This window comes from Ranitomeya variabilis, chromosome 4, assembly GCF_051348905.1.
Source record: "Ranitomeya variabilis isolate aRanVar5 chromosome 4, aRanVar5.hap1, whole genome shotgun sequence".
Taxonomy (NCBI): Eukaryota; Metazoa; Chordata; class Amphibia; order Anura; family Dendrobatidae; genus Ranitomeya; species Ranitomeya variabilis.
The window spans coordinates 629,064,571-629,078,227 of record NC_135235.1 but is presented as its reverse complement, the minus strand read 5'-3'; the positions used below and the strand labels follow the sequence as shown (position 1 = coordinate 629,078,227).

The window sequence follows — 13,657 nt, the reverse complement described above, 5'->3', positions numbered from 1 at the left end:
TAGGATAGGGACCATGTATATCGGTCCTGCGAGCACTCCGAGCCACATAGGGTACACGAAGGGATTCAATCTCTTGGTCAGAGAACCATGGATTGCGGTCAGTGACTAAGTCCACTGAGGGGAACTAAAGGATAAGCTGGGGTTGGCGGTGGAGGGCTCCTCGGATTGATCATGCGCCCTTAAGGCCAGGGAATACTGGTCATGCGCATTTAAGACCAGGGAATACTGGACATGCGCCTTTAAGAACAGAGAATACTGGACATGCGCCTTTAAGACCAGAAAATACTGGACATGCACCTTTAAGACCAAGGAATACTGGTCATACGCCTTTAAGACCAGGGAATACTGGTCATATACCTTTAAGACCAGGGAATACTGGTCGTGTGCCTTTAAGGGACTGGTCAGGTACTTCCTTACACGGGTACTGATGTAAAGTGGATGTGCCCCTTTAATGCAAAAAAAAACAAACAAAAAAACGTCGCCCCAGTATGAGCCAGCCGGGTGGACCAAGATGGCCACCGGGAGTTGCAGAGTTGATAAAATCTTGCAGAGAGCGAGAAGCGCCAATTCGGGGGGCGGAGCCACCGACACGATGTTGAATAGGCCCAAGCCGGGGCCTAAATTTCTGAAGCCGGCAGGCGACACCAGCGGGGTGTTCCAGGCGAGACTTCCGGGATGCGACCTACACATCGGCCGAAGCCGGGGGCTAAATTTTTGCAGCCGGCCAGAGCGTTACCTCAGAGAGGTAGGCCACAGGAAAGTGGCTGAGGCTGCCTGTCAGCATGTGGATATCCCTCTGAAGATGGATCCACTCACCATCGGTGCGCGTCCCGGCATGGAGCCGCCGCGGATGTGGGTTTCAGCGCTGTTCTGTGCAGCGTGGACGGTGCAGGGATAAACCTCAATCGACCATCCCTTTTTTAGGGAGGTGGAGAGGAACCGTCCGCCTCCTTGTGCCATCCGCTTTAACCGTGGTGGGACAGTGGGGGCTGCTCGGACGCCATAGAGAGGGGCCTCTGTACATCCACGGAGTTCAGCCCTCGGGTGGACAGGGCCAGTTGTCCGGCATTAGGCCTGGCTCCAGGAGAGGATACATGGAGGTGACACTCCATGTGGTCGCCTGTTGCTGGTGTGGGAAGATCGCGACCTTGAAAGGAACCGTCGCCCCCTTCACTCCGTTAATTAAAAAAATAAAAATTTACAGAAAAGTAAAAAATAAAATAAAAAAGTTGGGGTCTGAAACAGACCCGTGTGCCTCCTACAGACACTAAGCAAGAACTGGTTAGCTGAGAGCCAGCAGGAGGGTGTATACTGCAGTGGAGGAGCTAACTTTCTTTGTATCAGCCTCCTAGTGGCAGCAGCATACACCCACGGTCTGTGTCCCCAAATGAGGCGAAGGAGAAAACTTGTTTTTGCTATAAAAAGCATCTTTTAGTATGTGACAGCTGCCAAACATAAAAACCGATATAAATCTGGTATCGCTGTAATCGCATCAACGCAAAGAATATAGTTGCCATATCACTTACCGTATTTTTCGCTTTGTAAGACGCACTTTATTTCCCCCAAATTTTGGGGGGAAATGGGGGTGCGTCTTACAAAGCTGATATACCGCTTACCGGTACCGTTGCAGGCTGGGATGAGGGGGTGTCCACTGCCACTGCCCAGGGTGATGTTTGCGTCTCCGGTGCTGCGGGGGGCTCTGCCAACATTTTGAGAAAGGCCAGAGCCTCCCGGCAGTTCGTCCATGCTTTCCTGTGCGACAGACTTCGAGAAAATGGCCGCTGGGAGGCGGCGCATGCGCAGATACTGTTCTTGGCACCAAGATCTCGGCAGATGAGATTTCAGAGCTGAGATCTCGTCTCTCGAGATCTTGGTCCCGAGATCTTCATCTGCGCATGCGCCACCTCCCAGAGGCCATTTTCTCGAAATCTGTCGCACAGGAAAGCATGGACGCACTGCCGGGGGGCTCTGGCCTTTCTCAAAATGTCGGCAGAGCCCCCTGCAGCACCGGAGACGCAAGCATCACCGGAGACACCCTCTGCAGCACGGGAGCCCCCCTGCAGCACAGGACACCTGCACACCCCCTCATCCCAGCCTGCAGCAACGCTCCACTCCTGCCTCCTCCAGCAGCGACCCTGGGACCCCCTTCACTGCAGCCACCACCCCCCGGTAAGCAATAAGACTTATGGATTATAAGAAGCACCACCAATTTATTAAAAAAAAGTTTTTTTCCTATTTTTTTCCTCAAAATTTGGGGTGCGTCTTATAATCCGGAGCTTCTTACAAAGCGAAAAATACAGTATACCGCACAAGGAACGGCATAAAAAGTAAATAAAACCAATTCTTCACCTGCTATTGATTTGTTAATTTTGCCTCACGAAGATCACAGTAAGGCTCGGCGAATATTTATCCTGCGCTGAGTGCTTACATCAGGGTTTCCATGTAAATCTCTGAAATACGTCATTCAGACGGAACCCCCCGGAGAAAAATTCTATTGAGACATATGCAGGCACTGTGGACACCGTCTGACCTGTAGCACAGCAATGTGAAGGACAGCAACCAATCCAGGTGATGTATAAAGAGTCCTTTATTGTGCCAATAAAGGACTTTTTATACTTCACCTGGAATGGATGCTGTCCTTCACTTTGCTGCAGTATGTGCTTTTCCATTTGGGTCCAGTGGAACTAGTACGGGCATCCCTATATCAGTTGTGCTGTCGGCTATTTTCTAATATTTGGACTGTCTGACCTGTAATCTGGTGGTGTCCATTTTTTTAGTCATACATAAAAGTGCGATCTGCCAGTTTTGTGCACCTCTGAAAAGGACATCACTGAATAGAGGCCAGACGGAATCCAGAGTAACTCTGCTGCCTCATTATAGTGAGTCATGTCACTCAGAGATTTAGATGGAAACTCCAAAATAAGTAATCAGCGTAGAGCACCGGATAAAATTGATCCCAAAAGTTATGAAAAATGTTCCCAATAAAAGCTTCAATTCAATCCTCAAAAAAAACAAGTCGTAATTCAGGTCCATCATCGGTTAATGGAAATATAGGGGGCTTCTACATTACTGGTAGTACAAAGGCTCTGGAAAAGCGCTATGGCTCCTCACCCTCCTAAAAGAAATTCCTCAAATTCTGCGCTCCTAAATTCAAATGCTCCCTCCCTTCTGAGGCCCAGTGTCCTTAGTCCACATTTAGCGTCCATATGTTTGGCATTTCTGTAGCGATGAGAGCCCGCCTAAATTCCGGGTGCATGTCTCCAGAAGCACAGGCTGGGCATAACGAACTGGTCACTACAGCATACTGGTAGCTACAGCGTACTGGTCACTACAGCGTACTGGTCACTACAACGGCAGTTTACAATTTTCACTGAGCAACATCCTCATCTGCTTGTTTCTGGAAAACGCCCATAGTCAAAATCGTTACTACACCTGTAGATAAATTCCTAAAGGGTGTAATTTCCAAAATAGGGTCACTTGAGGGGGGATTCATTTTTTACCCATTTCTTATTGTGAAAATTTAAAATCTGGGGCTAAAACAATTTTTTTTGTGGTAGAATTGTAGTTATTTTTTTCTTCACTGCCCAATGGTATAAAATTCTGTGACCCACTTAGGGTGTCAATATGATCACTGCACCCCTAGATAAACTCATTGAGAGGTGTAGTTTGTAAAATGGGGTCTCTTACAGGGGTTTCTGCTGTTCTGGCACCTCAGGGGCTCTGCCAATATGACATGGCCCCCTCAAACCAGTGCAGCAAAATCTGCACTGTAATATGGCGCACCTTCTCTTCTGAGCTTTGTGCTGCGCCTCAAAGTAGTTTTCGACCACTTATGCAGTATTGATGTACTCAGGAGAAATTGCATAACAAATTGTATTGTTCGTTTTCTCCTATTACCCCTTTTGAAAATGTCAAACTTGGGGTCAAAGAAACATTTTAGTAAAAAAAATAGTATTATTTCATTTTCTCAGCCCAATTTTATAGAAGTTTGTGAATCGCCTGAGGGTTAAACATACTCCCTTCCTCCCTAGATGAATTCCTTGAGATGTGTAGTTTACAAAATAGGATCACCTGTGGGAGTTTCTGCTGTTTTGGCATGTCAGGGGCTCTTCAAATGTGACATGGTAACCGCAACCTATTTCAGCCAAAATTGCGCTCCTTCCCTTTCCAGCCCTACCATGCGCCCAAGCAGTCGTTTTTCAACAAGTATGGGGTACCTATGTAGTTTGGAAAAATTGCACAACAAATTTTGACATCCCTTTTCTCCTAGTACCATTGTGAAAAAAATTAAAAAAAAAAAAAAATGGGGCTAAAATAACATTTTTGTGTAAAGTGTTTTTTTTTTTTGTTTTTTTTTTTCATTTTCACAGCTCAACATTATAAAATTCTGTGAAGCCCCTGAGGTTTTAGGTGCTCACCTCCACATCTAGGTAAAGTCCTTGAGGGGTTTAGTTTCCAAAATGGGATTATTTGTGAGGGTTTTCCACTGTTTAGGCACCTCAGGGGCTCTCCAAACTCGACATGGCATCGCCTATTGATTCAAGCCAATTTTGTATTCCAAAAGTCAAATGGTGCTCCTCTTCTGAGCCCTGCCGTGTTCCCAAACAGTAGTTTTCCTCCACTTATGTGGTATTGGCATACTCAGAAGAAATTGTACAACAAATTTTATGTTGCATTTTCTTCTGTTACCCTTGTGAAAATGGAAAATATGGCGATAAAGAAACATTTTTGTGGGAAAAAGTGAAATGTTCATTTCTTCCTTCCACATTCCATTAATTCTTGTGAAGCACCTGAAGGGTTTATAAACTCATTGAATGTGGTTTTGAGCACTTTGAGGGGTGCAGTTTTTAGAATTGTGTCACTTTTGGGTATTTTCTGTCATATAGACCCCTCAAAGTCACTTCAAATGTGATGTGGTCCCTAAAAAAAAAAAAATGGTTTTGTAAATTTTATGGAAAAATGAGAAATTGCTGATCAACTTTTAACCCTTCTAACTTTTTAACAAAAAAAAACATTGTTTCAAAAATTGCACTGATGTAAAGTAGACATGTGGAAAATGTTATTTAAGAACTATTTTTTGTAACATAACTCTGGTTTAAAGGCATAAAGATTAAAAGTTTCAAAATTGTGAAATGTTCAAAAGTTTCGCAAAATTTCCAATATTTCCAGAAATAAATCGAACAAATTTTACCGTGATCATGAAGTACAATATGTCACGAAAAAACATTCTCAGAATCAGTGGGATATGTTGAAGCATTCCAGAGTTATAACCATATAAAATGACACTGGTCAGAATTATAAAAATTGGCCTGTCACGAAGGCTGTGGCGCAAAAGGGTTAAGTGACTTTGGGGGACCTATAGGACAGAAAATACCCAAAAGTGACACGATTCTAAAAACTACACTCCTCAAGGTGCTCAAAACTATAGATGAGCGAATATGTTCAGAAAATGATCGCCAAATCCGAATGTGCCATTCATGCCGATTTTATGTTTTATGATAGTTTGTGAACATATTCACGCATCTGTACTTTTACTGACTCCAATGGCGTTCGGCAAATATTGCAAATACGGCAATCGTAATCCAAACCAAGTATTGAAATAGTTTCTCATCTCTACTCAAAACCACATTTAATAAGTTTATTAACCCTTCAGGTGATTCACAGGAATTAATGCAATGTATTGTGGAATGAAAAAAATTAACATTTTTACTTTTTTTTCACAAAAATTTTACTTTAGCCCCACATTTTTTTTTTATTTTCACAAGGGTAACAGGAGAAAATGGATCCCAAAATTTGCTGTTCAACTTCTTCTGAGTACACCGATACCCCATATGTTGGGGAAAACTAATGTTTGGGCTCAGAAGGGAAGGCGCACCGTTTGGCTTTTTGAACACAAAAATGGCTGGAATCGAGAATAGATGCCGTGTCGAGTTTGGAGAGCCCCTGATGTGCCTAAACAGTAGAAACCGTCCACAAGTTATGCCATTTTGGAAACTAGACCCCTCAAGGAATTTATCTAGTTGTGTGGTGAGAACCTTGAACTACCAGGTGCTTCACAGAAGTTTATAACATTGAACTGTGAAACTGGAAAAAAAAAACTATTCCCGCATAAATGCTAGTTTTGCGTAAAAAAAAATTATATTCACAAGAGTAACTGGAGCAAAATGGAAAATTTAAATTTGTTGTTCAATTTCTCCTGAGTACACCGATACCCCATATACTTTTGCAGCACGGTGCAAAGCTCAGAAAGGAAGAAGCGCCATGTTGTAGTTCAGATTTTGCTGGAATTGTATGGGGGTACCATGTCACATTGGCAGAGACCTTGAGGTGCCAGAACAGCCACCCTCCCCCATAAGTCACATCATTTTACAAACTACACCTGTCAATGAATTCATCTAGGGGTTCAGTGAGCATGTTGACACCACATGTGCCTCATATACATTATACCTTTGGGTGGTAAAGAAAGAATTACATTCTTACTTCAAAAATGTTGTTTTAGCCCCAAATTTTTTATTTTTATAAAGACTAAGAAGAAAAAATTAACCTCTGTTTGTTGGGCAGTTTCTCCTACCCTACATGTAATCAAGAACTACTTTTGAAGCACAGTGCAAAACTCAGAAGGGAAGGAGAATCATAATATAGTGCAGATTTTACTGTTATGGTTTGCAGTTGCCATGACTCACTGAAAGAGCCCCTGAGGTGCCAGGACAGCAGAACCCCCCACCTCCACCCCGCCCCCCATAAATGACCCCAAACTACACCTCTCAATTAATTCCTCTAGGGATGCAGTGATGATATTGATACCACAGGTGTGTCACAGAATTTTATACCATTGGGCATTGAAGAAAAAATAATTACTTTTTACCATAAATTTTATTTTAACCTCAGATTTTACATTTTTACACAAGAAAATGGGTAAAAATGGCACCAAAATGTGTCACACAATTTCTGCTGAACGTGGATGTACCCCATATGTAGCTGTACAGTACTGCTTAGCCACAAAACGACACTTGGGAGAGACAGAGCGCCATTTGGCTCCTGGAGAGCAGATTTACTTAGAATAGTTTGCGGTCTCCATATACAGAACCGCCAAGTACTAGAAGAGCAGAGAACAGACTACCCTCTCTAGTGACCCCATTTTAAAAATTAGACCCTTTTGGGAATTTATGTACAGATGTAGTGATCAGGGCTGTGGAGTCAGTATAAAATGGACAAACTACTAAATTATGTAATGAATTGGGTACAGTAGTTCAATTCAGGATGTGTTCTGAATTTTTTCATAAAAATTTGGGTCAATTATGAAATGTTCCATAAATGTCTGTTCTATTCCTGATCTAAGGATCTCTGCTTTTAGTTGAAATGAATCTGTGCTGCACTTTATGTTCATGCTCAGCAGTGAGGTAGTGCTGTCGAGTCCGGGAAGTTGAGTCAGAGTTGGAGGTTTGGCTAACTGACTCCACAGCCCCCGTAGTGATGATTTCACTTCATGGGTGTTTTCCAAAAGCCAGCAGCCGTGGATGTTGCAAAGTGAAAATTGTAAATCTGCTATTGTAGTGCCCAGTACAGTATGCCCAGATTGTGCTTCTGGAGACATGCACCCGTAAATTATGTGGTCTGTCATCGCTACAGAAATACCAAATGTGGATGCTAAATGTGGTTTAGGCACAGATTTATTTTGTGGGATGAGGAGCCATGGTGCTTTTCCAGAGCCTTTGTGCTACCAGTAATGTGGAAGCCCCCTATATTTCCATTAACACATGACTTACCTGAGCAGGGACTTGCTTTTTTGTGAATTAAGTTGAAGTTTTTGCTGGGAATATTTTGCATAACATTTTGGATCCAATTTATCCTGCGTTCTACGCTGAGTACTTGCATCGGGTTTTCCATCTAAATCTCCAAATGACGTGAATTGGATGAACGCCCCGAGGGATCAATTCCGATATTGAGGCAGCAGAGTTACTCCTTCTTTTCTTCCCAACCAGGATGTATGGATATGCCTAAGGTCAGATAGGGGTTAAGCTATGTAGGTGATCTACGAAAGAACCAGGGACTTGCAACCATAACCTCCAGAGAACACTACTGCAAATCCTTTTCAGACTCTCTTTCCCTGTGTTCCCTTATTCATATATTCATGATGGAGCCAATGTTTCCATTGGTTTCAATATCTTTAAATGAGTATTAATGTTGTTTTTGAACAAACAAAGTACGATAGACCTTGGAATAAAAATGATTTACACAATTGGACTTGTTAAAAAAAATGTTCCTGTGCTGAGATAATCTTATAAATGTGCCCCTGCTATGTACTATGAAATGGCTGTGTGTGACCGTGAAGGGACATGGTCTGAACCTACCACATTCCCTGGCCAGGGGAGAAAGCAAAAAGAGAGTATACAGACAGAATAGCATGAGTTCACAGATGCTGCTTTTTGTGAGGTAAATTATTTTTAAAAACAGGCAGGTAAATGTTTTACCTCACAGAAAGCGGAAGCTGCGATCCCATGATATCCTGTCTGTATACTCTTTTGTTTCCTTCCCTGGCCAGGACCTTGACCAGACTATTTCACAGTCCAGGAGTTCGAGGCTGGCTGCACTGGGCTATGTCAATTGGGTGTCTGCACTAAGTTAAGCAAAGACTATTTCACAGTATGTAGCAGGGACAAATTTACAAGATTCTCAGCACAGGAATATATATATTTTTTAAAAGTTCCAATTGTGGAAATTATTCTAACATCTATTGATTAAAATGTAGTTTGTTCTTAGGACAGCCTCTTTAAGTACTTGTTCTTCTTTCTTGCATCCGCTCCTCTCATATTACTTGTTCTGTGCTAGACTGCATGTAGCTGTCAGGGAGGGTACGAGACAGACATCACCTAATAGCACAGACTTACAGTCACCTTTACTGAACATGTAACTGGAACCAATTTGAGAGACACAGTGAAACCTGAACCTATGGAGAAGACAAATTCAACACAAAAGAGAAAAATTGAAAGGGCACAACCTGGTGAACTATCATCCTAATCTATTAGTCCTTGATTTGTGGTCTTCTCTCTTGGTCAGTAATTTGAATTTCATTACAGTTTCAATGGAAATATTATCAAATATATAATATAAATATTAATATAATTTTAAGGCATTGATATTGAAAAATAGTAAAATTGTTTTTATTTTGGCAGATGACTGTACCAAGAGCTCAGAGGAACATCTCATGTTTTCAGATATTACTTCAGATGATCATGGTATCACACCAGATACATATGAAGAGTATGCCATTATCCCAGATACATCTCAAGCCCTTGTCGGAAAAACTTTGTCATCTGATCCTTTTCAACAGGTCTTTTCTTCTGCTTCATCAATGACCAATATGCAAAACAAAAGTCACAGAAGCACTATAGAAAAACGAAAATCTTACAAAGGGAAGAAAACATTTTTATGTTCAGAATGTGGGAAGTTTTTTAAGAAGAAATCAGCTTTAGTTGAGCATCAGAGAATTCACACTGGTGAGAAACCATTTTCATGTTCAGAGTGTGGAAAATGTTTTAATCGGAAAACCAATCTTGTTACACATCAGAAAATTCATACAGGGGTGAAGCCATTTTCATGTTCAGAATGTGGGAAACGGTATGGCAAGAAATCTAAACTCATTATACATCAAAGAATTCACACAGGAGATAAGCCATATTCATGTGCAGAATGTGGAAAATATTTTAATTGGAAAACCAATCTTGTTAAACATCAGAAAATTCACACAGGAGAGCAGCTTTTTTCATGTTCAGAATGTGGAAAATGTTTTAATTGGAAAACAAATCTTGTTACACATCAAAGAAGTCATACAGGGGATAAGCCATTTCCTTGTTCAGAATGTGGTAAAAGTTTTACAGAAAAATCCCATCTTGCTAGACATGAGAGAAGTCACACAGGTGAGAAACCATTTTCATGTTCAGAATGTGGGAAAAGCTTTAATCAGAAAACATATCTTGTTATACACAAGAGAACTCATATAGGAGATAAGCCATTTTCATGTTTAGAATGTGGGAAATGCTTTACAGAGAAATCATATCTTGTTACACATCAGAGGAGTCACACAGGTGAGAAGCTATTTTCCTGTACAGAATGTGGGAAAAGTTTTAATCGGAAAACAAATCTTGTTATTCATCACAGAATTCACACAGGAGAGAAGCCATATTCATGTTCTGAATGTGGGAAATTTTTTAAGCAGAAATCGGGCTTAGTTGCACATGAGAGAATTCACACAGGCGAGAGGCCGTATTCTTGTGTGAAATGTGGGAAATATTTTACACAGAAATCAGTTTTAGTTGTACATCAGAGAACCCACACAGGAGAGAAACCATATTCATGCTCAGAATGTGGGAAATGTTTTAATGAGAAATCAGATCTTTTTAGACATATGAGAACTCACACTGGGGAGAAGCCGTTTTCATGTTCAGAATGTGGGAAATGTTTTAATCGGAAAACAAATCTTGCTAAACATGAGAGAACTCACACAGGGAAATAGCCTTTTTTTTAGATTATTTTGACAACATGAAAACTCTATAGTCACTCTATGTGACTGCAGACTGACGGATCACGACTGTGCCATGTTCACAATGTCACAATTCAATTGTATTCTCTGTCCTGGTGGGTGGTCATGTGACTTCATGTGTATGATTTGAATATTTATAGTCACATGCCAACTAGGCTCCTTTGCGTCTCTCAATTCTCTTCTATTGAAATAAGACTAGTCGGCACGTGAAAGCAAGTATGCAAATCAAAGACGTGGTTACATGAACGCACACCGTCCCGCTTCGACAGTCTGTAATGACATAGGGTGACTATAGACTTTTATTCTAAGACCAAGCTACTCCTTAAGTTATAGTCAAGTAAAGTCTATACCATTACCAATGACCATTTGTTATTGAGAAGCAATTGGTTTCAAAATAAGACACCTACAACTGTATATATATATGAACCTTGTATATAAAATATTTAACGCCCTCAGCCAGCTTCTCTTACTCTGCTCCATGTACACTTGAGAGAAACCGGTCAGTCAACTAGAGCTGAGCGTGTAGAAGCCGTCCAGGAAAGGTGCCGATCTTGACTGATCTATCCATAACAGTGGAACATTTCTGAGAAAATATGGCTGGGAACTGGGCAGCCAGGCCATGAGTCATGCTGCATGTGGTTTGAGTAGCAGGAATCGAATGACAGGTTCCTTTTAGGTATGTTTCATTGGCATCTGTCCTAATTATGCACCATATCGTCCCCCAATGCTTGATGTTGGATCAAGTGGAAGAGAACAGCGTTGGACAACCCCTTTCAAACTTGTTACTAATCAATTATTAAACATCTGCTTAAAAAACTTATATTGCGTTTGGGTCTATATTCTTTTTTTATTTTATCTTGGAGCATTTAAAAAAATGATATACCAGGCTGCAGTTTGAGCAGCATGAATTCCCTTGACAGGTTCCCTGTAACATCTCTTAACCTCATTAAGACCCTGAATGTCCACAAAATTGAATAATTCTTGCACATTTATCGCATTGCTGCTATGTAGTAAGCAAATGTACTGCATAGAGATGGAAACGCTCAAACAAGTTCCTCCCCATTTCAATTAAGTAAGTAAAAATGTTTTGAAATAACTACATTAATTTATCCCACATGATAACCATGTCAAAAAAGTATTTTTTACTTTTCCCTGTTTCAAAAATTACTATTAAAAGTTATCAAAAAGTTGAATGAACACAAAAATGGTACCACTGGTTCCCCCAAAATAAACCCTTACAGAATATGTCAACGTAACGCCAAAGTAAAGTATTATATAAGCTTCTGCCAGACACCAGGAAATCCTATGTATGCTCATCTAAGTGAACATGTATGTGAAAGTTGTGAAGGGTAGCTGTCGGCCTAACAAACACATGGCCAACTGCCAAAATGTTCAGTATGGTTACCTGCATGACTACTCAATATAGGGTGTCGGCACTAATAGTTCATAGGGCAGCAGTAATTCTAAATATGGACCTGCTCTTTGGTAAAATTGAGGTAACCATGGATCTGGGCTTCCTGAGACAGGATCTCCATGCTGAGGATCATGTATTTGACTTTGAGGCTAAAGTGGACTTGAGGCATAAGAAGCACAACAAAAATGGAGGATAGGGTTAGAAGAAATAAGGCTCTAACACCAGTGAGTTCAGTGAAAAATGGGAGCTCTTCCGGATGTCATTCTCCCAACTCTATGCAGTTGAAAGGTCCCAGGACCTCCAGGAGCAGAAACTAGACCACTGCTGGTTAGATTCCTCAATTGGCAAAATATTGATCTTATCCTTAAGGTGGCCAGTAAAGCTCAAACCTTTCGATATTACACCACGGTGATGCTGTTTTTCAGTTTACATTAGCAGGTCTGTGGAAACGAAGAGTTTCATTTGTCTCGGTGAAACCAATAATTTTGGAATCTGAACGCATCATACTTTATGGCTAATATGTCCAGGCTCAGCATTTTGGCTGGCTGAAAGACAATTTTCAAGTTACAGGAAAGAAATATATCTTGGTACCGTGTTAGCCAGTAGATAGAAAAATATTTAGAATTGAGAGTCCTCAGTGGTTGATACCTTTTAATGGCTAACTGAAAAGATGGTAACTAATTGCAAGCTTTCGAGACTACATACGTCTCTTCATCAGGCAAAGACTAAAACAAATTCTGAAGAATCACATATTTATGCACAACATAGTATAGAGAAAAAAAAAAAGGGGAAAAAAAACATGGATGAGCCAGGTGACATGAAGCAGAATTACCATGGGTGATAAACAGTTACGTCCATAAATATTGGGCCAATTCTTAGATAAGGATTGTTTTATTGTCCTGTGATTAGGGTCTCTGTTGTGATGACCCCACATGGTCTGATGGGCAAGTTCCTTAATTGATGTAAAAAGACATAAATCCATGTGACACATTCATTCCTGCAGTTAGTGTCAAAGGTCGTCATCAGTTTATATTCCCAGACTCTCCTGTCTTTCTGTGTTTTGAAGTTACCTTTCAATACAAGTAATTTCATGTTTTCAAGTTCTAAGCGCTATATAGGCAGCCAGATAAGTAATTGTGACTCTTAAAGGTGTTATCCAGGATGATTTTTTTTTTTTAATATGACCTAAAATCTAAGGTAGTTGCTAACGCTCCTTCAAGATGGCATAACTGCCAACCTCCTGCTGATTGACAGCTGGCTCCTCACAGTTAAGTAGCGGGGAGCCGGCTGTCGATAAGCGTGACATCAGCATAAGCGACCTGTTGACAGAGCAGGACACAAGCTGTTGGTCTGTCGACGTGATGTCAACAGAAGTTGATGAATTGCCAGCAAGAGCAGTTTGTGACTGTACTGTGCCAGCAGAGATCGGAGCCATGCACATCAGGCAGGAAGTTAATGACTATTAGCCTGTTAGTTGTTAGGCACATGATAAAAAAAAAAGTCCCTGATAACTACTTTAAGTTTATATGTTTGGAAATGGTTTAAGTGAGCTTGTCAGCAGGATTTTTCTAAGTAAACTACAGACACAGTCAGGTTGGCGCTGTTATACTGATTAAAAATTACTTGTGATGATTAAATCCGTCTTGTGGTTGTTGTTTAATCTTTATTTCTAGTTTTCAGTTAATGAGATTCTCGTGCTCCGG

General features: G+C 41.0%; 1 protein-coding gene across 1 annotated transcript in view; it reads left to right on the top strand.

Annotated features, from left to right (window-relative positions):
- Nucleotides 1-13,657, top strand: part of LOC143768138 (uncharacterized) — a 164,675-nt gene that overhangs the window by 132,849 nt on the left and 18,169 nt on the right. The window contains exon 26 of the mRNA XM_077256825.1: nt 9,174-10,512. Within this exon, the coding sequence (XP_077112940.1) occupies nt 9,174-10,512 (1,339 nt within the window). The remainder of the gene's footprint in view (nt 1-9,173; nt 10,513-13,657) is intronic.